The 23,634-nt window shown below is 42.5% G+C and overlaps 1 protein-coding gene across 5 annotated transcripts in view; it reads left to right on the top strand.

Moving 5' to 3' along the window:
• Positions 1-23,634, top strand: part of SLC20A2 (solute carrier family 20 member 2) — a 67,563-nt gene that overhangs the window by 13,803 nt on the left and 30,126 nt on the right. For 2 of the 5 annotated variants that reach the window (XM_054029393.1, XM_054029397.1), the window contains exons 1-4: positions 7,101-7,196; positions 11,570-12,119; positions 20,533-20,673; positions 22,217-22,302. In XM_054029393.1, coding sequence (XP_053885368.1) covers positions 11,831-12,119; positions 20,533-20,673; positions 22,217-22,302 — 516 coding nt within the window. In that variant the 5' untranslated portion in view covers positions 7,101-7,196; positions 11,570-11,830. Of the gene's footprint in view, positions 1-7,094; positions 7,197-11,569; positions 12,120-20,532; positions 20,674-22,216; positions 22,303-23,634 lie in introns of those variants that run through there. The other 3 variants (XM_054029394.1, XM_054029396.1, XM_054029395.1) reach the window with 2 other exon arrangements.

The following is a 23,634-nucleotide window of genomic DNA, read 5'->3' on the forward strand; positions in this document are numbered from 1 at the left end:
CTACTGTAATCTACAAGGCTCAAAGCACAAGCCCTCTGGCGATAGAGAGTGAGAACCCATCTGTATGCTCATCCCTTCTTGCTAGAGGTGTAAGAGGAACTGGCATGATTGCTCTGTCATTTGGAGCAGGTTGAGGGATGTTAATTATGCAGTCTATTGTGGGGCAAAGTGTCCTTGTCTGGCTAGAATGCTATCATTAAATAGATTAAAGAGGGAAGGAGGGATTTGTATTTAATCTCAAGTATCAGGGGGTAGCCGTGTTAGTCTGTATCTACAAAAACAACAAGGAGTCTGGTGGCACCTTAAAGACTAACAGATTTATTTGGGCATAAGCTTTCATGAGTAAAAACCTGCATCCGAAGAAGTGACGTTTTTACTCACGAAAGCTTATGCCCAAATAAATCTGTTAGTCTTTAAGGTGCCACCAGACTCCTTGTTGTATTTAATCTCAGGAGGTTAAACTCATGGGAATTGGAATTTAAGGAATTTGGGATGGCAGCTGATAAAGAGGAATGTGTTGTGGTTCTCCTGGGAAGGGATTTTGGTGCTGGTGTGTGTTTTTAAAGATGGCCTTGCCCCTAGTAGGGATGGATGGAATTGCTTTAGTTTCTGTTTTCTGTGAAAGAATTAGAGAGCAGTTTTGGGTAACTGCTCCCCTGTCTATAGGGGTTTGTGACTGTTGCAGAGTTCCGTTCCGTCTATGTCAGACCGTGAGGCACTTTGGGTTAGGGTGTCTCCAGTCTCTGGGTGACTCTCATTGCTATGATTTCCTCTCATTTGACTTGGAAATGGTTGGTCTCAGGACTCGGATGGGAGTAAACCAGCTGAGGTAAAACTGAGGGTTATGTTGGTAGATTGGGGGAACTACTAGCAAAAAGACCAGAAGCCTGCAACACTTATTTTGGGATGTGGACTTCACCAGAGTAATACAACCCTTTGTAACCTCTCATGGTTAGATTACTCTAAGGTCAGTGGAGCATATGGCAGTTACGTATTTGTTTTGCACCTGTGTTTTACAAGATACAATTATCAGAATGTCTGTGCCCTGGAACTCTTCCCCCCTAGAAGACAGGTGGGGAAACCTAGAGGAAAGATTTGCATTTTGGGGGTGGTGTAATATGTTTTCCACCATTATTGTGGCATAGAACTCTAGATCTCCTAGGGAGTCCTGCAGATAGAACCTGGATAGAAAGAACTTAAATCTCATTCAGCAGTGGATGAGTCAGCAATTTCTTTTAGCTGAACTGACTGCTGGAGATTAGATCCAGAGGCTTTGGCAATAGATCCCATCCTCCAGGGCATGTAAGGATAGCATAAGCTTTCCTCCCATTCACCAAATTATCATGGACAGAGGCTCAAATGAAGCCCAATGCTGGCAGTATTGGAACTCGCTGGTCTTGAAATAAAATTCCTTTTTCCTAAAAGGACCTCAAATCAAAGTTAGGGTTTTATTAAAGACACAGAGGAAAGTTGTTGTGCATCCTTCTTTTTTTCACCCCTGTGATGTTTCCTGTTTTGCTTCTTGAGATACAGGTCTCATGATGAGGAGCTTCTTGGAAATGGAAGTCTGTTGGATGAGTCGGAATGAAGAAGAGTCACAAATTTAAGAAGTTGGCTCAAGTTTTCATTGCAGGCATTGGATGTTTCTGAGACCAAGCCCTGTGAGAAGAACATGGGCAAAGAAGAGGGAAATGTAGATCCAGTCTTTATAGGAGGAAACAGGGACTGCAGGATCTGAGAGAGGACATTCCACATACAGCACATAACTTTTTTTTGTTCTTCTCCTTCATCCATGAACTATAACACTTCTTGTTTCTCTGTTCTGGAAATTTAAAAAAATAGAACTCATATCTGTGTCTTTAATACAATCCTGACTTTCCTTTGAATTCACCCTCAGAAAAAGCATGAGTTCACTGCACTTAAATTTTTCTTGATGATTGGATAGCTGCTTCTTTGTATTTTGGAAACAGATTTTCTTTTTATAGGAACATATTGAGTTCCTAGAGAAGTATTCAGCATGTACCAGTTACAGAACATGGCATAGCTGGGCTTTGCTTATATTTAACAAAGCAACTTATAATACAAAATATTATAAATGTGCATTTAAATCTGAGGAAGAACTCCAGTCCCCTCTCATTCTATTTGCCCCATGGTATATGTACTTTATAAAATGTTCCTGTCCTGTACTCTAGGTGCATGTCAATATCAAATAGACTTCGAAAAATCGAACTGGTTATCAATAGTCCCAAAATGTTCAGCCCAAAAGAACTTGGAACTTTTACTTCCCAACTTCTCTTCTCCTCAAATCCCTGCTCCTCTTCAAGCTCCTGGGGAAACAGGATAAGCTTGTTCGTGTTCTGTGTAGGCTAATGGACATTGGCTTTGCGTGACCAAAGGTTGAAGGCACGTTCCAGAGTTGAGTGTAATTCACTGAGCAGAGCTTGTGATCAGCTTCTTCCCGTCTAAGCCAAGGGACTGTTTGCTGAGGCATTCGAACTGATTCCAGTGGCCTCCATATGAGGCAGGGTGAGAGGTGATCTAAAGTAGCCAGGGCCCAAATCATATAGGGATTTAGAAGTTGAAACCATCACCTTGAATTGCACCTCAAAATGAATTGGGAAGCCCTTGGAGATCATGGTGCACAAGTATGATGTGAAGTAATGCTAAATACTTTGGCCAAGCTGTTCAAAAATCACCTAAAGTTTGGGTCTTGAATAAATAGTGATTTTCAAAAGTCAGAATGGCCAGCAACTCCCATTGATGTTAGTGGGGAGCTGTTGGGTGTTCAGGACTTCTGAAAGTCGGGTTACTTATTCAGAAGCATAACTTTAGGTTCTTATTTTTTAACATGTTGGCCCCTGTATGAAGCATCTCCAAATAACAGCTAGCCATGTTCTGCACTACCTGAATGATTTTCAAGCTACACATGATATTGCTTAATGCAGTGGTTCTCAAAGCCGGTCCGCCGCTTGTTCAGGGAAAGCCCCTGGTGGGCCGGGCCAGTTTGTTTACCTGCCGCGTCCGCAGGTTCGGCCGATCGCAGCTCCCACTGGTTGCGGTTCGCCGCTCCAGGCCATTGGGGACTGCGGGAAGGGTGGCCAGCACGTCCCTCGGCCCGCGCCATTTCCTGCAGCCCCCACTGGCCTGGAACGGCGAACCGCGGCCAGTGGGAGCCGCGATCGGCCGAACCTGCGGACGCGGCAGGTAGACAAACCGGCCCAGCCTGCCAGGGGCTTTCCCTGAACAAGCGGCGGACCGGCTTTGAGAACCACTGGCCTAATGTGTTATGATCATGTAATTATACCTCATTGTTTATAATCAGTATGTGCAAGGGGGCCTTTAAAGTTTGCCTGACATGTACATTTCAAATCTTAACGTTTAATATAGTTTTCTGTATTGAATAGTGTTTCTGATGAAGGTGGATAAGAAATCTGCTGGTCTTTCTAATCTGAAGAAAACAATGTAACTGTAATGGTGTTCTACCCTTAATAAAATGTTAGTTATTTTTTGCATCATGACTAAATGCTTGGCTTTGGGGGTTGGGATTTTTATATATCGAAAATGTATAAGCTTAGTTGTTGATAGGTATAGTTCTTTAACGAATAATTCGTATACTTTCACTTCCAAGTAAATAAATGTAATTAGATGAATTTATTAGTTTGTTGGAAATGGTTTAAAGTTTATGATAAGGGAACAGACATTTTAGACACCATAATGGACAGTATATCCTGACTCACCTTCCTAGCCAACAACTGTACTGTATTCTAAACCAGTATTATTTTGCTAGGTAAAGAAACAATGAAAATCCCCATATAACTGAACTACTAAACTATAATTGGATTCAAAGTGTCTGCTTTTAGAGATTTTATCAGTGATATCCATTTTAAAAAATGCACTGTATTACTGTATAAGGCATACTGATCTATTAGTAGCTCCCAAGTAATGTGAGACACTACAGTACTACAGTGATGGGACCATATAAACACGTGGATAGACCGTCCATTCTGAGAAGATATTCCTGATGCAATACTAAAACCTTTTTAGGATTCTTCAGCTGCTGACGCACAAACCAGTACATTTAAAAAAAAAACCCAGCTACCATCCATTAGATTGGAACATGAAAACCTGAACGTTTATCGGTGTCTATGTATGGTTCTACCCATTGCTGATGTTTCTCCCAGCTTCACTTGTTTCATGATACTTACATTGTTCAGCTAGGCATTCCTTCGAGGGACTCTTGTTACTGGTGTTCTTTTAAGATCTCTATTAAAGCTTTACTGGTTATAGAGAGCTGTAAAAGTGAGGGACTTTGTGTGATTTTACTTCTCTCCTATCTTGAGATGCAGCTACAGGTATCGGAAGAGAAAATCCCTATGAATATAGGTGAAAACATCCCTCTAGAAACCCAAATATTAGAATCACAGGATTAGCAGATTAGGAGAGGGTGCAGTCAGCAGCTTCTTTCTTATTTTAAATGTTTCTTATTAGTCTATGAAGAGGAGTGTGGCTTGAATTTGATAAAGTTCTCCTCCGTACAGCCCAATGCCCCAGAATTGAGCATGAATTGCAGCAACAGTTTTCACAATTCTGAGTTATTTTGGGATGGTGGAAATATATTTTTGTTGATTTTGAATAAATTACAGGGTAATTTAGATGCCATGGTTTAATCTTGTCTAGAACAAAGAGCTGTTAGAGGAACTTGTAAAAGATGGATTTGATGAAGACTGTACCAAAACCTTTTTTTATATTTCAGTGGGCTAGATATTTGAGTTTTGATGGGAATTAGGTTGGTTTTCCATACTCAAATCTGTTCCTCATATTTTTTTGTTTTTATTCTTTGCTTTACTTGTTTCTTCAGTGGCATGCTATATTACATACTCATATTTTAAATGTGATGGAAAACCTTTCTGGGATTATGAGTTTTCCCATGACTGAGGTCCATGATGTTGATCAAACAGAACAGAAACTTTAAAGATGTTTCCTTTTATTATGTTTACTTTTCTTTGATTTAAAAGTTTAGATATTTTTGTCTATGCAGTTTAAAATGAAGGATAAAATAACCTCTGTGACAGAGCCAACAACCACTTGAAAAACAACCACAGACAACTGCGCTCTTGGGCTTGAGTTACTACATGGGGTTGGAAGTCCTGTTTTTTTGATTAGCAGTAAATATATCTGTTAAACCAGACATAGGAAATTCTTTTAATCTGGGTGCATTCATTCATTTTTACTGAGTGGGAGTTTGTGGGAATTAGGGTTGGGTTTGGGGTTTCGTTCTTGGAAATTCTCACTTCACAGCTGGAACAGAAGAGACGGATAACACTTCAAGGTGGATATATATACTGGAGTTTTACCAAGCCAGATGCAAAAGGCCAGCAGTGACAAACAGAAGGAATATATTTTAAATCCACCTCTGTCTTTACATGCTAAAGACTGTTCCAAAAAGTGGATATTTTGCATTCCCTCCCCCCCATCAAACCTGGGACCCAATCCTACAAACATTGATAGTGTATATTCAACCATGAGTAGTCCCTTCATTAGGGATACTTGAGAGTACCTTTAATCAGATGTGTAAGAATCTGCAGGATTGAACCCTGGTCTGTATTATTAAAACAATGTCACTGAATAGGTATGGAAAGACCAATAGGAAAGTGCCAGGTGCTTCAGGCTTTCTCACGCCTGAAACTTGTGAGCATAGTCCTCAGTTATTCTAGAATCAAAAGGAAAGACTCTACAACCAAACACAGCGATGTGATTTCTTAACTAAATTATCAAGTATAATGCCAGCTTAATAGCATTTTGGATCTTGAACATAATTAAAGGCAATGTTGTCTATGAGGGATTGTTGACTGGAAGAGAGGACTGAATTTTATCTTTGACTTTGACTTTAGGCAGCTATGCATTGTTGTTTTGTAACTGGAATTTTGCCCTACTGATTCTTTATGTGGAAGACAATGTAGACTTGCTAGAATGTCTGAGACTCCTTGTAAAGAACCGAGTCACCTTTCAGATTCACTAAAAGTTACACGTGGATGACTATGATCCCCAACTTAATCTGGGAACAGACAACTAGTTTAGACATCTCTAAACACTCCTTACTAGGAAAGATACTTTATTCAGTAATTTTAAGGGTGGGATTTTCAGAACTGGCTGCATAGTTAGCCTCCTAAATCCATATGTAGGCACCGAAATCAATGGCCTGATGTTCCCAAATGTTCACCACCCAGCAAGTCCCATTGCTTTCAGCACTTTTTAAAATCAGGCCACTTTTTAGACACCTAAATATGGGCTAGAACTAGGATCATAACTATGCATCAAGTTCTACATGTTTTGGTCAAAATGTTCAATTTAGAACATAATTTATTGGTAAACCTGAAAACTCAAGTTTACTGAAATCTGAAACATTATGCTGGAAATTTTACAGTAAATATTTTTTCATATAAATCAGTTTTTCAGTTGTATGCTAAACTTAAAATAGTAACGTAAATATCTTTTATAAAGCTAACCCAGGTGCTTTTGGGGGAGGAGGGGAGGATTAAATCTTTGCTAATGTATATTAATAAGAATGTTTTTAATTTGTAGGAAAATGGATCAAGGAATTTTAATTGGGTATTTTAATGTGAAGTTTTATAACAAAGTTTTGTGTGCTTGGGCCTCAGTCCTGTAAACATTCGTGCATATGCTTAACTTTATGCACTCTGAGTTGTCCCATAGAAGCCAATGGAAATACTACTCACATGAGCAAAGTTACACACAAGCAAACATCTCTTTAGTACTGTTAATGCAGTTTTCATACTGTGAAATACATAGATACTTGGTCCTGCTTTTGAATAGCAGACTTGTAACTTTTCAAAACTACTTGATTGTGCTAAAAATCCAAGCAGTGACTTCTGAAAATGAGATTTCCCCCCTATCTGTGCCAGTGCTTTGAAAGGGATGGAGGTGGAAGAGAACATTGTTTCTTTTAAGATGAGCTTTATTGGATTGGTTTGTATGGTTAATATAATCATGACGCTACGTTATGTTTGATCAGTGCCCGCCCCCGGCAGAATAACTTGTTAAGAGGAGGCAGATTTTCACATAGTGAATAAATCCCTGGACACACATTGCTTGTCGGTGTTGTCTTGGCTGTCTCATGTATTGGAGTTAACTTTATCCAGGAGCTGCTGTGTAAGTTGTAGAACTGCTTACCCAATGTAAGTTTGTATGTTCAGTTGTGGCTCTGCTGAATGTGATAAGATATCTATTTTAGATTTCAGACTCTGTATACAATCAGGAGGGAAGTCACTTGAAAAATTAATTTAGCTCCTCTTTCTCTTTGAAACAGCCTGTAAATATTAGGTGAATTTTTAAGATTTGTGTGTCTTTGCAAAATCTATTTTTGGTATCCTTCAATACTTATTGTTTGGTTTCTAGTCCAGGAACTAAAGTCTGTAGTGTCAAACAATAAAAAGGTTTGATTGATTAGAAAGTTTCTACTCATTTGCTGCAAGACAAAATCGCAGTTCTTCCAGCAACAGTTTTTAATTTAAAACCGAATGAGCAACAAGGACTTGTAGCTGCTTGCATTTGTTTTCCCAGCCTATTTCTTTAATTTCTTTATATGGTGAATTGAACCTCTTTAAATAACTAGTTAAACATAACTGCTGTTTGTATTTTCAGTGACTCTTTTCTGCAAACGTTCTGAATTCATTTCACCAACAGAACAAAATGCCCATGTTTAATATTTTGTTTGGGTTGAACAGGAACAGTAAAGAGAAGCTTGATCTTAAAAATATGCGTAAAGGAATTTTTTAGCTGAGATGGGGGAAAGTATTTTTAACCTTTCAGTGGGAGAGAGAGGGAGAATAGGAACTAATAAATGAAAGTATCCTCTGGAAATTTTAGTAGCAGAAGCGGAGACCCTCCCCCACCCATGTTAAACTTGATCTGAGTCCTTAAAAACTATGAATAGCAGTACTGCCGCCCTGTAAAATAATTGCTTAAAACCTTCTTAAACTTTAACAGGAGGGCTGTAGCTGAAATAGGAATTGGCTGATATATTGACTGCTTCTATGTGTACAGTGATTTCTTTTTTTTTTTTTAAAGAAGTCAGGGCACCTCTGGTGTCCTGGAGCATAAAACTTGTATCATAGTTGGCCCTATGACAAATGCTATGCCTGTAATTTAGAGCCATATAGGGATGTTCTTTGCCTAGAACCACTTGAATTACACCCCCTTTCATGTCACGGATGTAATATCTGCAGCTTAAATAGATAATGTGTGAGTGTTGTGGCCTGTGGAGGAGCAAGGGAAGATAAGAACTATTAATGTGAATTTTAATTTGCTTGTATCTTCAGTTACAAGATGTATTTGATGGTAATAGGATGAAGTGCAAGATCTGTGGGATGCTGTAAAGTCCATAGATCTATAGATAAGGAAGGAAAACTTGACACTCTTTTTGAATGAAAAACACGATTACATGAGAGTTTGAGGGGTGTGGAATAACCTACCAAGTGCTCCAGTGTACTAAGTTTTTAGACAGACTTCTCAATTAGTGGTAGCTAGAAGTGAATGTTTTTCATTACGATCAAATGTGATTACTTAAAGAGAAATGTCTATTGTTTTGAACAGTGCAGGGGGAAAATCCTGTTGTCTTGTATGTTTTATCATCTAAAATTTTCTAAAGGGGACTGTTTGTTACCTAGAAAATGGTAAATTTACCCTTTAATGTTTGCTAATATTCAAGCAGCAAAAAGGGCCTTTTAAACTGAATCTCCCTGAAAAGAGGAATTGTAATTCACCTTTTCTCTTGCAGAATAGATTAAAACATGTTAGCCTAAATCAATTGTTGTGGGGGGAAGAGGTAATGCACAGCAAGGTTCACGTCAGTTTAATTTTTGCCATTGCCTGAATAGATGGTGTCCTAGTTTTCATCAGAGGGAAGATTAAAAGACACCCTGTGGGTTCTCACTCTCTGGTTGCTTGTTTCCTTCATGCAGCATATTTGTTTTGTGTCACTGGTTGGTAATGTATTCTAGTTGGACTTGGACTCTGAACTTGGCTTTGTGAGTGTCCCTTTCACCCTTCACCACTGTTGTCTGATGGTTCCTGGCCCTCAGGGATTTCTCTCTTTGATAGCAATTCGTTTGGCTAGAGGAGTAAAAAAAAATTATGCTCTAAATTTCTCACTAGTTTTTCACTAAGGGCTTTTCTGTCTATAGTTGAAAATTTACCAAAATAGCTATTTCAGCATAGTTATTTTGGTATAAGCCCCTGTGTAGACACTCTTACTCCCCAACAGGTATTTTGGTAAATTTCCAAATGTAGACAAGCACTAAGATGAAGTGTTTGTGTTACACCCCAAGTTCATTCCAAAAGTTCCCTCTGAATTCCACATAAATCGGGTATGCACCTACCTGTTTTCTCCTCCAACCCATACACCACTGTAGAAAATAGAAGCTCCATTCCCGGGATATCCATCAAGCTTTCGCTTTCCACCTGCAAAGGGCCAGACCCTTCAGGAAATCTCTGAGACTCTTTGTTACCATTGCTGCGCAGATGAAAGGGGAAGAAATCTCACAGAGACTCTAAATGGATCTCAGATTGCATCCTGCTTTGCTGTGAGCCGGTGGAGACTTTTCACCCAAAATGTAAGGCCACACTCAACCAGAGCCCTGGCTACCTTGGTGGCTTCTCTTTAGGGTCTCCTCCTCCTGAAGATCTGTAGAGTGGCAACATGGGGTTCTGTGCGTAACTTTAATAGACATGATGCCCTAATACAACTGTCTTCAGCAGACGCATCCTTCAGTACAGTGGTCCTGTAGTCTGTGGTGTAGCATGGTTCCTCAATGAGACGCCCAGAGCGAATACCTACAGGGGACCACAACTTGAAGAAGGAAAGAAGGTGACTTACCTTACGATAATTGAAGTTCTTTAAGATGTTTGGTCCCTATGAATATTCCACTACCCAGCCTACTTCAAATCCCTTACTAGGTATTCGCAGTAGAGTAGGAACTGGAGAGGCAGTCAGTCCACACCACCCCTTATGCCCTTGCTTCAGAGCATAAGAACTCAGGGTGCAGGAATGGATCAACAGACGACGATAGTAAAAATCTTACCGTTTCAGGTGCATGAAACGCATGCACACTCCCAGTGGAATGCCCATAGGGACCACACGTCTCCGAGATCTCCAATTATTGGAAGGTAGGTAAGTCATTTTTCTTTTTGCCTGGCTCCCAGTCTTCATCTCCCCTTCACAGTGATCATTCGAGAGGGGAAAAATCTGCTGGGGGCTTACATAGATGATGATCAAGCTTTTTAATTTTTTCCCCCTAAAAAAATGTCTATTGGCTCCTGTTGAGACTATCAAAGTTTAAGGGCTTGAGAGGACTGAGATGAGGTTTGCGTAATTGTGTATGTGAAGAAATAAACCAGGCTCTTTCTCTCTTGAAATCCATTCTTTTCTGTTTCAGAGCAGCAGACGTGTTAGTCTGTAGCCACAAAAAGAACAGGAGGACTTAGAGATTAACACATTCTTTTCTGTAAATATTTTGTTTGGAAAATCTGAAGAAGTAGCACAAGATAAAACTTTAGCCAAAGGATATCAGAACTCTGTCTGAAAGCTACACAAGAACCATTGAAAAATGTATATTTGAGTATAATAGATCCAGCAGTGCATCATACTGTTCAATGAACTAACTAGTTTTCCCTAGGAGGAAAAGAACCTTACATTTATTGTTGTTTAACTTTTTCGTTAAATATCTGTTCTGTGACCTGGATACATATAGATGCATATAGGTACACTGAAATAAACACTGTGAAAAATCACAGTATGCTCCAGTGATTGGAAGGCCATAAGGCTAAAAGGCTCCAATATTCCCACTACCCAAAAGCGGCAATAGATAAATATTTGGAGACATCTGGATGCCTTCTCCTGTGATGTTTAATGTTTATGGGGGGAGGGATAGCTCAGTGGTTTGAGCATTGGCCTGCTAAACCCAGGATTGTGAGTTCAGTCTTTGAGGGGGGCCACCTAGGGATCTGGGGCAAAATCGGTACTTGGTCCTGCTAGTGAAGGCAGGGGGCTGGACTCAATGACCTTTCAGGGTCCCTTCCAGCTCTATGAGATAGGTATATCTCCATAGATTAATAAATATGTTTTCAAAATTAAGGGCCAAGTCCTCACCTGCAGCTGATGTAAATTCACATAGTCCCATTGAAGTCAATGGGGAAAGGTCAATTTACATCAGCTGAGCCATTCACTTACTGCAAGAAAAAAAAAAGTCATCTTGTTTTTCCGCGAGGACCAGTCACATTGTTTGCTTAGAATTTAAAACAAAACCAACTTTAAAAATATATCCTTTCAAAGTGACCCGGTACATTTTTCAGTCACTGATAACGCTAAAAACCTGTATTGCTTTTGAGTTGACCTAATTTTAATCTTGTCTGAATTGCTTTATGGTTGGCACTGTCACGTGCCAAAAATAGATCCCATTAGTGGATTGAAATATTTTATTTACTTCTGAAAGGACACACTGTTACAAGCTTTGCAGACTGTTTCACTTTTTCAATCTTTCTTCTGTTCCAGGACAGGACACTGCAGTTGTACCAGTTTTGAAGCAAAATATGGAATGTGTTTCACTGCTGACTGAACCCAGCCAAATGAACAGTATTGACAGTAGTTTGAAAATCAGCAGTTAGCAGTCTGTTCACTACCCAGCCCTTTCCAGAGAGAACTAATTGTTTGCAAGAAATCTGCTTTACAAATCCGTTACAATAACCCTCCAACTTTGTCTATTTAAATATTTGCAAAGGGGAAGCATTTACCTACAAGCACACTCTGGGAAAAATGGCAATGGATGAGTACCTGTGGATGGTCATTGTGGGTTTTATTGTCGCTTTTGTTTTGGCATTTTCAGTTGGTGCAAATGACGTTGCAAATTCTTTTGGGACTGCTGTGGGCTCTGGTGTGGTCACTTTGCGCCAGGCCTGCATTTTGGCTTCAGTTTTTGAAACCGCTGGCTCAGTATTATTGGGAGCAAAAGTAGGAGAAACGATTCGGAAAGGTATCATTGATGTTAATCTGTACAACAGCACTGTGGATCTGCTGATGGCAGGAGAAGTTAGTGCAATGGTTGGTAAGTAACCGTCTTTCATTTTTGAGTAATAATCTAGTTATAATCCCGTTCATCATGCATTTTTCTATGCCATTTAGACATTCCAGCTTTCAGTACTTACGTGTCTGGTTTTTCTTTCTCTTTTAAAAGGAGACCTGGACTACTTTTATGAGTCTCTTGTTTTTTTATTGCTTACATTCTAATCACGGATTTTTCTTTAATGTTCATAACTTTTCATTTTTAAAAAAGAACACTCGTTTCGTAAAATGGATTGAATAAATGGTCTAAAGAGGTACTGAACAAGTGACTTTTAATTTGGAAAAGGTATTAATAGGATAATACACCATTTATGGCCACACAAAAAATCTTGAAGAAATGGCAGTTTATGGTGAATACCTATTCTGAGGATTTAATGAAACTGTTAATTTTACTGGAAGATTAAAATATTCACTTAGACTCTTCACTGACCACATTACTATATACTTGTTCTAGCACCATAACATTAAAGGAATAATAGATTAGAGCATGACCAACTTCATGTAATTTTAATCCTTCTGATTCATAGTCCCTCATAAAACTAAAAGATGTTTGTTTTTTCTGTCTACTGACATAGCTTTTGTTTGCTTTTAATCTAAGCCTGAGTTAGATCAAATCCTGCATTTCCAGAGGGAAATTACATTAGTCCCAGACCATGTTCTTGGTTTCTATGCAAGCAGTGCTGTGAACTTTGGAGATGTGTGATAAGAAGGGACAGCAATAAGCACAAATGCAACCACGTTTTAAAAAGGTCAGGGAGAGCCAGAAGGGACAATTTTCAATGTAAAAAACAATTAAAATGAGGCCAGGGTAGTCACCCCAATCTCGCCCTACATGCTCTCTACAACCACTCTACCGTCTTGCCATGTGTTCCTTAAAGCCCCCGCTGCTGGAGTCATCTGATTATGTGGAAATATCTTATTTTTAAAGGAAAGTTTCCACCCCACCCAGCACACGCAAGAGTTCCTCCCTTCAGAATCCCCCCCACCTCTAGCATCCTTCCCTTCTATAGCCACCCATGCATTTCTGTCCAATTCCTCTAATCTCTCTACAGTTTGCATACAGTGCTTGTCAGCAAAGATCTGCTGCACAAAGCCTAACACACACAGCTGTTTTCTCTGTCCTTTCCTCCAGAACACACTTTGTGTGGGGCTTCAGTCTGAGCATCGAGTGCTGGTTTCTCTAATACTGTTCGGAGGTTGTGTGCTCTGGGGTGGGGAGTCAGGATACCTCTTCAAAAGGGGAGATGGCATTCTGTTAGCAGGGCTCCCAGAAGATCTTTGCTTTCTTTCACTAGCCAAGAGGGATAGGAGTCAGTCATATGGGATGCACCCCCTCCCTCCCCCTTCTCTCTTTCCATGACTACTCCTGTGGAGATAATGCCAAGTTCTGGGAAGAAGAGTATAATAATCATATCTCTGGCCCAGTGCCCGACTTATTGTCTGGTAAATCATCAGACACTAAGCCCTGGTCTACATTGCCGGGGGGGGGAATCGATCTAAGTTACGCAACTTCAGCTACGTGAATAACTTAGTTGAAGTCGACATACTTAGATCGATTTACCGCGGTGTCTTCACTGCGGTGAGTCGACTGCTGCTGCTCCCCCGTCGACTCTGCTTGCGCCTCTCGCAGTGCTGGAGTACAGGAGTTGACGGGAGAGGGCTCGGGGCCTAGACTAGACACGATAAATCGATCCCCACTGGATGGATCGCTGCCCGCCGATCCGGTGGGTAGTGTAGACATACCCTAGGTCTCTCTAGATCTAGGATAGTGCCTTTTTCTAGGTTTGCTAGTACCACTATACTGTATACTTAGACTTGCCAACACGGGGGCGAAAGGGGGGACTTTTAGCACAGACATAGTTGCATAAATTTAAACTGCCACTTGCTCTGGTGCAGCATACCCTACTTTGAAGTTGAAGTGACACATGTCTGCTGACCGTACATGCTTAATAACCATGATCTCTTTTAGCAGGAAGGCTTCATTTTCCTCATTTGACACCCCAGTCCTGGAAACCCCCAGTCCAGGCAAAGGTGACCCCATTTGTAAGCATTGAATACTGCCTGCAAAGGCAACTGGCCAGGAGCTCAAAGAACACAGCTCATTTGCAAAGACATTTATATAAGCCAGTCTGAACTTTGTGACCTGTTGCATTCCTGTCCTCCAGTGATGGCTTTAAAAAATAAATTCCACATTTTAAATCTCTGAGTTAATGAAATAAAGTTCACTAACCACAAATGCTCTTTTTCTTTGCCTTGATTCCCTCTCCCAATTTCCTTCCTTTCTTATCCGTACCAATTGCTTTTTTCCCTTTGTGTTTTTCTCTCTCCCTTTTAATCAGGTTGTTTTTCTCCTTTTCTTTTTCTCCCTTTTCTTTGGGCTTGGGAAACAATTTTTCTCCCCCTCTCTACATGGAATGGACTCTTCCCCACCATGATCACACTATTGTGCACAGGGTCTGCTTTAGTAATTTGGGGAGGGCCAATGAAATGATTCTTCAGGGCACACCGAAATGTAACTCTCTTTATATAAAGAGCAGCGGCAGAAGTGGAGCTTTGTTACTTAGTCGGGGGCTGTGCATAGTTCCCAACATTTACAATGTTTCATTGAATTGGTTTCCCAGCAAGCTGGAGGTTTGGGGACCATTAAGATTTGGGGGGCATTTTGGTGAATTTTACCACTTGTAGAGCATCAACCAATCGTCACGCTGTCCCGATGCAGTGGGTAACTATTACCCCAGTGTTACTGATAGGAAACTCAGGCAGACAGTTTAGGTGACCTGACTAAGGCAGCAGAGGGAGACAGTGTCACAGCTGGGATTAGAAAGCCTGGAGTCCCTTGCTCTCAGTCCTGTGCTTGGTCCACTCTTCCCAGCTGCCTCTTGCACTACGGCCACGTGCTCAGCACCAGGCGGCGGACTAGGAGGGGGAGCTTGCAGCAGCCACGCTCATAGCATTTACTCACAGTTGCAGATTGGTCTGAGGCCCCCCCCAAATCAAAAACCCTGGACTTCCCAAGTCTGAAAGGCCAGCCCTAGGTGGTCACAGTGGGAGCAGTGCAAAGCCTGTGGTCTTTATAAAATAATGACAAAGATGGAGAATGTTTGTAGTGGTGTTCAAGCCGTGTTGATCCCAGGATCTAAAAGAGACACGGTGAGTGAGGTAATGTCTTTTATTGGACCAACTTCTGTTGGTGAGAGAGAGAAGCTTTTGAGCTGCACAGGTCCAGACAATCAGGGGCCTCCGTGACTTTGGGCTTTGCAGGCTCCAAAAGCTAATTCTGCCCTCACCCAAATTGTATTTCCCTCTGGTCCCCAATCTCCAGCCTTAAGTATATCCAGGTCACCTTTATTCCTTGGGTCTTACCATCTAATAGTGCCCCAATTACTTTCTCTCTAGCACTCCAACCTTCTGCTGGCTGGGGATGATAAAATAAGGGATAGTATCAGACCTTGCATATTCACTAGCAATCTTGCCACAATTCCAGCACGGCTTTGGTTTTGTTGCACATATTTTTGTGACCTATCAGGAACGGAACCAAGTATATTCTATTTATAAAAAAAAAAAATTGCTACAGAATTTACAATTTTATATCTGGTTGACCTATCTGATCTTTTTACAGACTCTACCACGTCGTCTCATTCACAGCACATCCCACGTGCTGGCCTCAAAAGTTTACAAGTTCATCTATTCTATTTTGGAGTAGAACAACAGAAAGCTATAAATTACAGAGCAGGTGCTCCTTGTTTCAGCTAGGGCTTCCAATAGGGGTAGAAGTGCCAGTTGTTTTGGGACGGAGGCCCGGGAGAGATTAGTTTTACTAGTTGACTTCCATATTGAGCTATGTGCAGTGCCAAGATTGAATAGCTCCATCTCTGTCAGAGGGAAATTTGATCATGAAATAGCTGATTTAAAATGATAAATCCTTGTTCAAACCTGTCTAAAGCATTTGCATAAGTGTACCTTGAGTTCTACCATCATGTTCATTGATCGGAGTTCAATGTGTCAGGTTGGACAGTCTCAGCCAGAGTTTCCTAATAAAGGTAATATTGACCAGCTGGTGCTTACTCAGGTGATAGTTGTCCTAGCAGTGGGCATTGGTATCATAAAATTTCCATCCCCATCCTCAGAAGGGCTTGTATGGTTTAGGTCCCCCATTTGGAGTCATTCCCAGAAATCACATTAGGAGTATTGGGCTTCTCTTCTCCTGCTCCTTTCACTTCCAGCCCCTGCCTTCCTCTTTTTGAGCAACGCTCAGTCCGACTTGTCTCACCTCTCCCATTCTGTTACTATTATCTGCTGCCCACACAGCCCCTCCATCCACCTTCCTTTGTGACTCCTGTCTCTCCCTCTCCTCACAGTCCTTCCACTTGTCTCCCCTTGCCTTCCACTTCCATGTTGATAGCCTTTGCCTGCCACTGGCTGCCCACCTCTTTGCTCTTTCTGCCTTGTTTGATCTTGAACCCTAGATCAACTCGTCTACTTGCCAAAACAGTCTTCACAAAGCACTGCTTCCTCTGGTCTTCCGATTCTGGCCATCACCTTGTCTCCTCAGCATCACCCACCTGTCCCTTATCTGTTGCCGCTCCACCCAGCGCTTCTGTAGCTTTAAATCCCCCCAATGTTTTCTCTGCCTCATCACGTCTTCCCTCTCTCTCTCCTCACTCTCGTCCATTGAGTCACTTGTGGTGCTCCTGAACCTTCTCACAGTGCTCTGTTTCAGCACTTCAGGGGCCTCGTCTGGTGCATAATCTTTTCAGCATGTTACCCTGTGAACTCTGAAGGCCCGAGAGCTCTCTTGTGAGGCACCCTAGAGAGGCTCCTGTAAATCCTCAGAGTAGGAAATTTGAATCAGCCAAGACCCCAGAGTTTCAGGACTGGGACGCATCAGTACACGCCCATTTGCCCTCTGTCAAGCCCAGCAGGGCAGCTTCCCCTCCAGAGCATCTGGCACTGTCACCCTGGAAGCAGAGGACTCCTTCAAGCACTGGCTTCTCTACACAGTTGCAGCCTTGGTGCTGAGCTCCAACGAGAGACTGAGGCAGGAGGCAGCAGCTTCCTGTCTGCTTCTGTCACAGCCCCCAACTCCCAGGAGGCTACATGCCAAGGCCTCCAGAGTTTCCCTGCTACTAGGAGCAGAGAGGGGACAGAGATTCTGGGTAACAATATATGCTAAGAGACCTTGCTCAGTCATTGAGGGTCTCTGCAAGGCACTCAGTACTGGCTGCAGTGTGTCGGGAGAGGTAGGATCTCTCAGGGCAGCAGGGGTGCTGTGACTAGTGATCCCTGGCACAGGAAGATTTGGTCTGGATGCAGAGTTCCAACCTCTAGTGCAGCCCGTGTCAGAGCCCTTTGAACTTCTGTCAATGCGCCAACCCTCACCCATCACAGAGACAATTCAAGCCACTTGAAGCCTCTACCTGAGCCAGTCTGTCCTCACTTTGAGCTGAAGGACCTTGCCTGTTAGTGGGAAGGGAAAGCAAAGGACCTCTGCTCTCCACAGGTGACAGAGCATCCATCCTGGGACCAGAAGTTCCTTGATCTGCCAGAAAAAGTCAGGGAACTTCCTGTTTGTCCGTATGGCCTGCCTAAGGGGTTCCCCAGCTCCTGCAAGTGACAAGTAGCAAAGGGCACAGCAAGGCACCCTGGTCTCTATGCTATTGAGCAGTAGGCCTCTTGACCACTTCGACTAGGGTGAGCTGCCTGGTCCAAGAGACAACCACCCACTTAGGGAAGATTTATTTCATCCTATAGCCCTCCTGGAGTGTGCAGCCTAGGCCACCATCGCCTTGTGAAAGAGACAGATGCTGTGGCAGGACTGAAAGACTGCATTTTGACCCGCCAGTGGCATCCTAGATGCATAAGGAATTCAGTCAGCTGGGGATTTGGGGGGAGGCATCCTGCAAGGTCACTATCCAGTGGCCCCTGCCTAGTATTCTTTCTGCTCTAATCCCACTCTTGAACTCTGGGGTATCTCTTACTGTCACGGTATAACCTGTTGATGTGTCCTCTTGACCCTATTCTAACTCCTTTTCTTATTCCCACCCTCTGTCATCTCTCTTGGCATGCTCTGGTTTTCCAAAACCTAAAAATCCTCTCCCTCAGCCCCATCTGTCTCTTCAACTTCCTTCCTTTTCTCTGGAATATGCATTCTGTTCCCACTGCCTTCCTCCTCTAATTCTCTGTCGCAGGGGTTCTCAACCTTTCCCATACCTGAACTGCCCTCAGACTCTGCCCTCTTAGCAATATGCAAAGGGTATGGTAGCCACTCTCTCCGACACCTGTCTGACCCCCAGGTTGAGAACCAATGTCGCCCTTTGCCCCTAGACAGAAGCATTCAGAGAAAACCACTGCTGGTCAGTAAGGTATTCAGCGAGGGCAGAGCCACATTCAGCAAGGAAAATCTTGTGTCTTCTCTGAGCAATATCCAGCGATTCTAAACTTTGCCCTGTGAAAGCCAACGAACGTCAGTGTAGAAGAGGAGCAGCCAGTGTTGAATGCCCTTTTCGTCACATAAAGTAGCAGAGAGGGGTGTACTGGTGGGCTTACCTTTGTTAAAGTTCACAACTTTTCCAACCTCAACTACCTTTTTTCAGTTCCGCTGACACTGTCTTTGTTCAATTCGCCAGGAAGCTTTGGTGGCAATGTGCCCAGACGAATGGGATGTACTCGTTGCCTTTGAATGGAGCAGGCCGAGTTCCCAGTCCAGACAGCAGTGGCACTGGAATATTGCCTGGATATTAAGACCTTGAGCGTGACAAACTAGCATTAGCGTTCTCTTGTTGCACTGCTCTCGTTATTTGCTCACACTGTGTCTGTCCCTTAATTGTGAATCTAGTTCCTTCGCTGATTTTTCTTTTCCTTGCCTTACCACTCGTCCCCCAGCAAAAGCATTGCTGTTCCTACCTAGGCTGGGATACTCAGCCCCTTTGGAGCATCTCTGTGTTGCTTCATGCACCCCTGATAGTCAGAGTTGTTGAAAGGGCATTGCACCCTCCAGGAGTCACCTTCGCAAAGCACCCAAAATGCACCACAATGTTCTGCTGCCAAGTAACTGGACTTGCTCCAGCAACATTTGAGACTAAGAACCTCCACAGCTTATTGGTCAAACCTTTCATGTCTCTTTGGGCTTTGCTGGGATATTCATGTCTCATAGGGGTATGGCATGGCTTCCGTATGAGGAGAGATTAGTAAGACTGGGATTTTTCAGCTTGGAAAAGAGGCGACTAAGAGGGGATATGATAGAGTTTTATAAAATCATGACCGATGTGGAGAAAGTAAATAAGGAGTGTTATTTACTCCTTCTCATAACACAAGAACTAGGAAAACAACAAGGAGTCTGGTGGCACCTTAAAGACTAACAGATTTATTTGGGCATAAGCTTTCGTGAGTAAAAACCTCACTTCTGCATCCGAAGAAGTGAGGTTTTTACTCACGAAAGCTTATGCCCAAATAAATCTGTTAGTCTTTAAGGTGCCACCAGACTCCTTGTTGTTTTTGTAGATACAGACTAACACGGCTACCCCCTGATACTTGACAAGAACTAGGGGTCACCAAATGAAATTAATAGACAGCTGGTTTAAAACAAACAAAAGGAAGTATTTTTTCCACACAATGCACAGTCAACCTGTGGAACTCTTTGCCAGAGGATGTTGTGAAGGCCAAGACTATAACAGGGTTCAAAAAAGAACTAGATAAATTCATGGAAGATAGGTCCATCAATGGCTATTAGCTAGGATGGGCAGGGATAGTGTCCCTAGCCTCTGTTTGCCAGAAGCTGGGAATGGGCGGCAGGGGCTGGATCACTTGGTGATTACCTGTTCTGTTCCTTTCCTCTGGGGCACCTAGCATTGGCCACTGTTGGAAGACAGGACACTGGGCTAGATGGACCTTTGGTCTGACCCAGTATGGCCTGTATGCATGAGGGTATCAGCAGTCTTTATCGAAAGTGAGTGTTTTCCCCAGCAGCCACTCTTATGCTTATTAGCTCTGACTCTATGCACAAACTGATTAAATGGGTTATAAGGTTAAAAGCTACACAAAAGCAGCACTTCTGTGCCACCCCAATGTCCCGTTAGCCTGAACTAGACAACAGGAGAGATGTGAACTAAAGATAAACCTGGTCCGTAAATATTGGAGTGATCAGGAAGTGCTGTTTGTAAGACAGAATCTCAAGGAGATTTGAAGTTCACAGCTCGGTTATGTCAATGTGTCCTTCTAGCGGCTGACGGAACATCATAAAGAATGTTTTGTTCTAGTTTCTATTGTGGGTGCAGGGAGTAGGCAGCTCTGGGAGAGGAATGTGAGCATGTGGTTGAGAGAGCCATGCAGTACACTGTTATTGTTGGTGCTATTATCATTGTTTATATCTGATATTTTCCTCCCCTTTCAACTTCTAGGTTCTGCTGTTTGGCAGCTGATTGCCTCTTTCTTGAAACTCCCAGTATCTGGGACCCACTGCATAGTGGGTGCTACCATTGGATTCTCACTTGTTGCGATCGGTACGCAGGGTGTTCAGTGGATGCAGCTTGTCAAGATTGGTAATTGACATTTCCTTTTATGCGTGAGGGTATGTGGAAAATCATGTACTGACTGCAAACGTTTTGACAGAAATACTCTCTCATGATTTTAATGTGCTGCATTTAACTTCCATCCCCCTCAAATCCTGTTGTTCAGAAGGCATGTGTGTGTCGTGTTCACTAAGGGCTAGATGGTGGCTTGAGGCACCGCCCCGAGCAAGGGGTGGTGTGCAAACTGCATCACCCCAGGAGTAGCTCTGGGAGACTTTGTTCCTCAGGGCTGACAGATCCTCCCCTGCTCACTCCCAAGGGGGAGTACTTTTGGTGGTGGCTGATACCAGCAGCAAATTATGACATCTCTCTTCTCTTCTCTTCTCTTCTCTTCTCTTCTCTTCTCTTCTCTTCTCTTCTCTTCTCTTCTCTTCTCTTCTCTTCTCTTCTCTTCTCTTCTCTTCTCACACACACACAGGCTCAGCTGTACTGGTCAGCAAATGAGGGGTGGAGCCAAGGTGCCCCTCATCCTCCACCCCACACACACACCCCTGCTCTGAGGAGGGAATAAGCATTCACATAGCACCCACCTACGCTTGAGCACCTGGTCCCAAGATCTAGGGTAGCCCCTGTAGGAGTTTAAGGGGGTTCTTCCCACTCTGCATGGGCACGTAGTCCAAGTCACGCTCTAGCCCTATGTTTGTTTTGATGGAGAAGGTACTAGCGTACCGCAGGGGCATTTGACTAATTGAAACTACATTTTTTTAAAAATTCTGTTCTTATATTTTTGTTGAAGGTAAAATAGCCAGGTAAAATAGCCGAAAGGCAAGCGTAAAATATCAGTGTGTGCAAAACTTTTAAACTGATCAGTCTGTTCTTAAAACCACGGGTCCCAAACCATCAGCACTCTTGGGTGGGATTTTCAGAAGTGTTCAGCGCTGGCTTAACTCTGCTTCCAGGGAAAGCAGTGTGAGTTTTATCCCTGACTGCAGGGGGAGAAGAGCGAGGTCAGCTCTGAGCACTTTTGTCAATTGTAAAAAGTTATTTGCCTTGTCAAAACTCAGATCACAACAGTATATTCTGTAACTTGTTGCTATAAATCTTGGCCCTGATCCTGTGAGTTGCCCCTAACAGGCAGATCCCTGTGCCTTCACTGAGTCCCACTGAATTCAGTTGGGCTCTAAACAGGAACGGGTCTGCTCACCCAGAGCAGCTTTCAGGATTCAGGTCCATAAAGATTAACCAAAGATCAGAATTCTTATTCCGATAGCATTCAGCCATGGGAAAATTCTTGTGAGTGGTGCAGTTGCTGTAATTGCAATGTTATTCTGGAAGCCTCTTGCGTGAGATTTTCAAAAGTGCTCAGCATTAGTGGGAGTTGACGTAAGCCAGTGCTGAATGCTTTTGGAAATCCTAGGAGAGCACCTAAGCTATATAATCGCAATGCCAGCTGTGCGAGAAGAATCAACATAAACATTGTCCATTGGTTATTCTCCTATTTGAAAAATACAGGAACTTCCTCAATTACATGGGATGTTACCACTTATTGTTTATTATATCTTTTTTTCCTCAGTTGCCTCTTGGTTTATTTCCCCACTGTTATCTGGTCTGATGTCTGGACTGCTGTTTCTGCTGATTAGATTCTTAATTTTAAAGAAGGTAAGGGGCTAGCAACTCTCCACTCCAGTGCATGGAGGTCATGACAGCTGTGCACCATTTGGTTGTTGACATTTCCAAGGAGTTAAAAGGGTGCTATGTAAATCTAAAGCATTTATTTTAATATACACTACTGCACTGGGACATGGCATATTGGGATGGCTGCTTTATCAGCATATCTCCTTGAAAATGGCTTTGCACAATGATGATAAATGATAATGAATGCTGCTTAACCAGGACAGTGCTAGCGTAACCTTTATTTAATAGGAGTGAATTAGCTAGTGCCAAGTAACAAAACAGAGTTTAACAGGTGTGAAATTCTAAGCTCTGGTTTTCTGGTACACCAGAAGTCAAAAAAAAGATTGAGGTGTACGTTATCCTGGATGCTCAGGAAGCCGCAATCGGTGGCGGCTGGGTTTCAGTTGAGGGGAGGGCAGCAGCATCCAGGAAGCAATAAACCAAATAGTTCCACATTGTGGAATTTACAAGCGCTGTCTGCATTTGTTTGCAAACCAGCAGTGCTTGAAGTCAGATGCTCCTTTATTATCATTTTCTGCCTCCCTCAGACCTCCCAATCTGCTGTGGCCCAAATGTGGGATGCAGTGTCACGGAGACCCAAAACAAGGAGAACAAAAAAAAGCCATACAGGAAATTTAAATAGATGCAGTATTAATTCCTTTGGCATAAGTAACTCTTCAGTAACCTCAGCTTCATTCTTTATTTCTAATATAAATAAATGTCAACAATAAAAGTGGAGGGATGCCACATTTGTGTGGGATATGAAGAACTTTGGGATTATAATTCATGTGGGACATTTCAGTGAGATGATCTCCCTCACCCCCTCTCTTTTTAAACCTGTGAAATGAAATGCAAAAAACATACATAGAACAACAATCAAGCCATATATCTAAGCACTCAAAACTCAGGAAAAATCACAGTTTAGGCTGAAAATGCAACTTAAAACTCAGCCCACTTGTGTGTATGAATTACATGATGGCATATTTCACAAAAAACATATACAATTTTTTGTACAATGTTAGATACACATGGGTAGCAACTTGTACAACTGTGTATGTAACACAGTAGTTCTTCGAATGTGTGTCAGTGTGGATCCCACTGTTCGGTGAGAGGTGCCTCGTGTGAGACCAGAGTGTTTTTGTATAGCGGTGTCTGTCCGGGCTGTGCATGCCTCCTCCTGCTCCCATATAAGGGGGGTAAAAAGGATGGGATGGTCATGACCCTCCTCTCAGTTCCCTCGCATTTGGCAGTGAGAGAGACCCTGGTGAGTGTCCAACCCACTAATTCTAAGCTTTGGCTAAACCTTCTACAAACAGT

Source organism: Malaclemys terrapin, chromosome 5, assembly GCF_027887155.1.
Source record: "Malaclemys terrapin pileata isolate rMalTer1 chromosome 5, rMalTer1.hap1, whole genome shotgun sequence".
NCBI lineage: Eukaryota > Metazoa > Chordata > Testudines > Emydidae > Malaclemys > Malaclemys terrapin.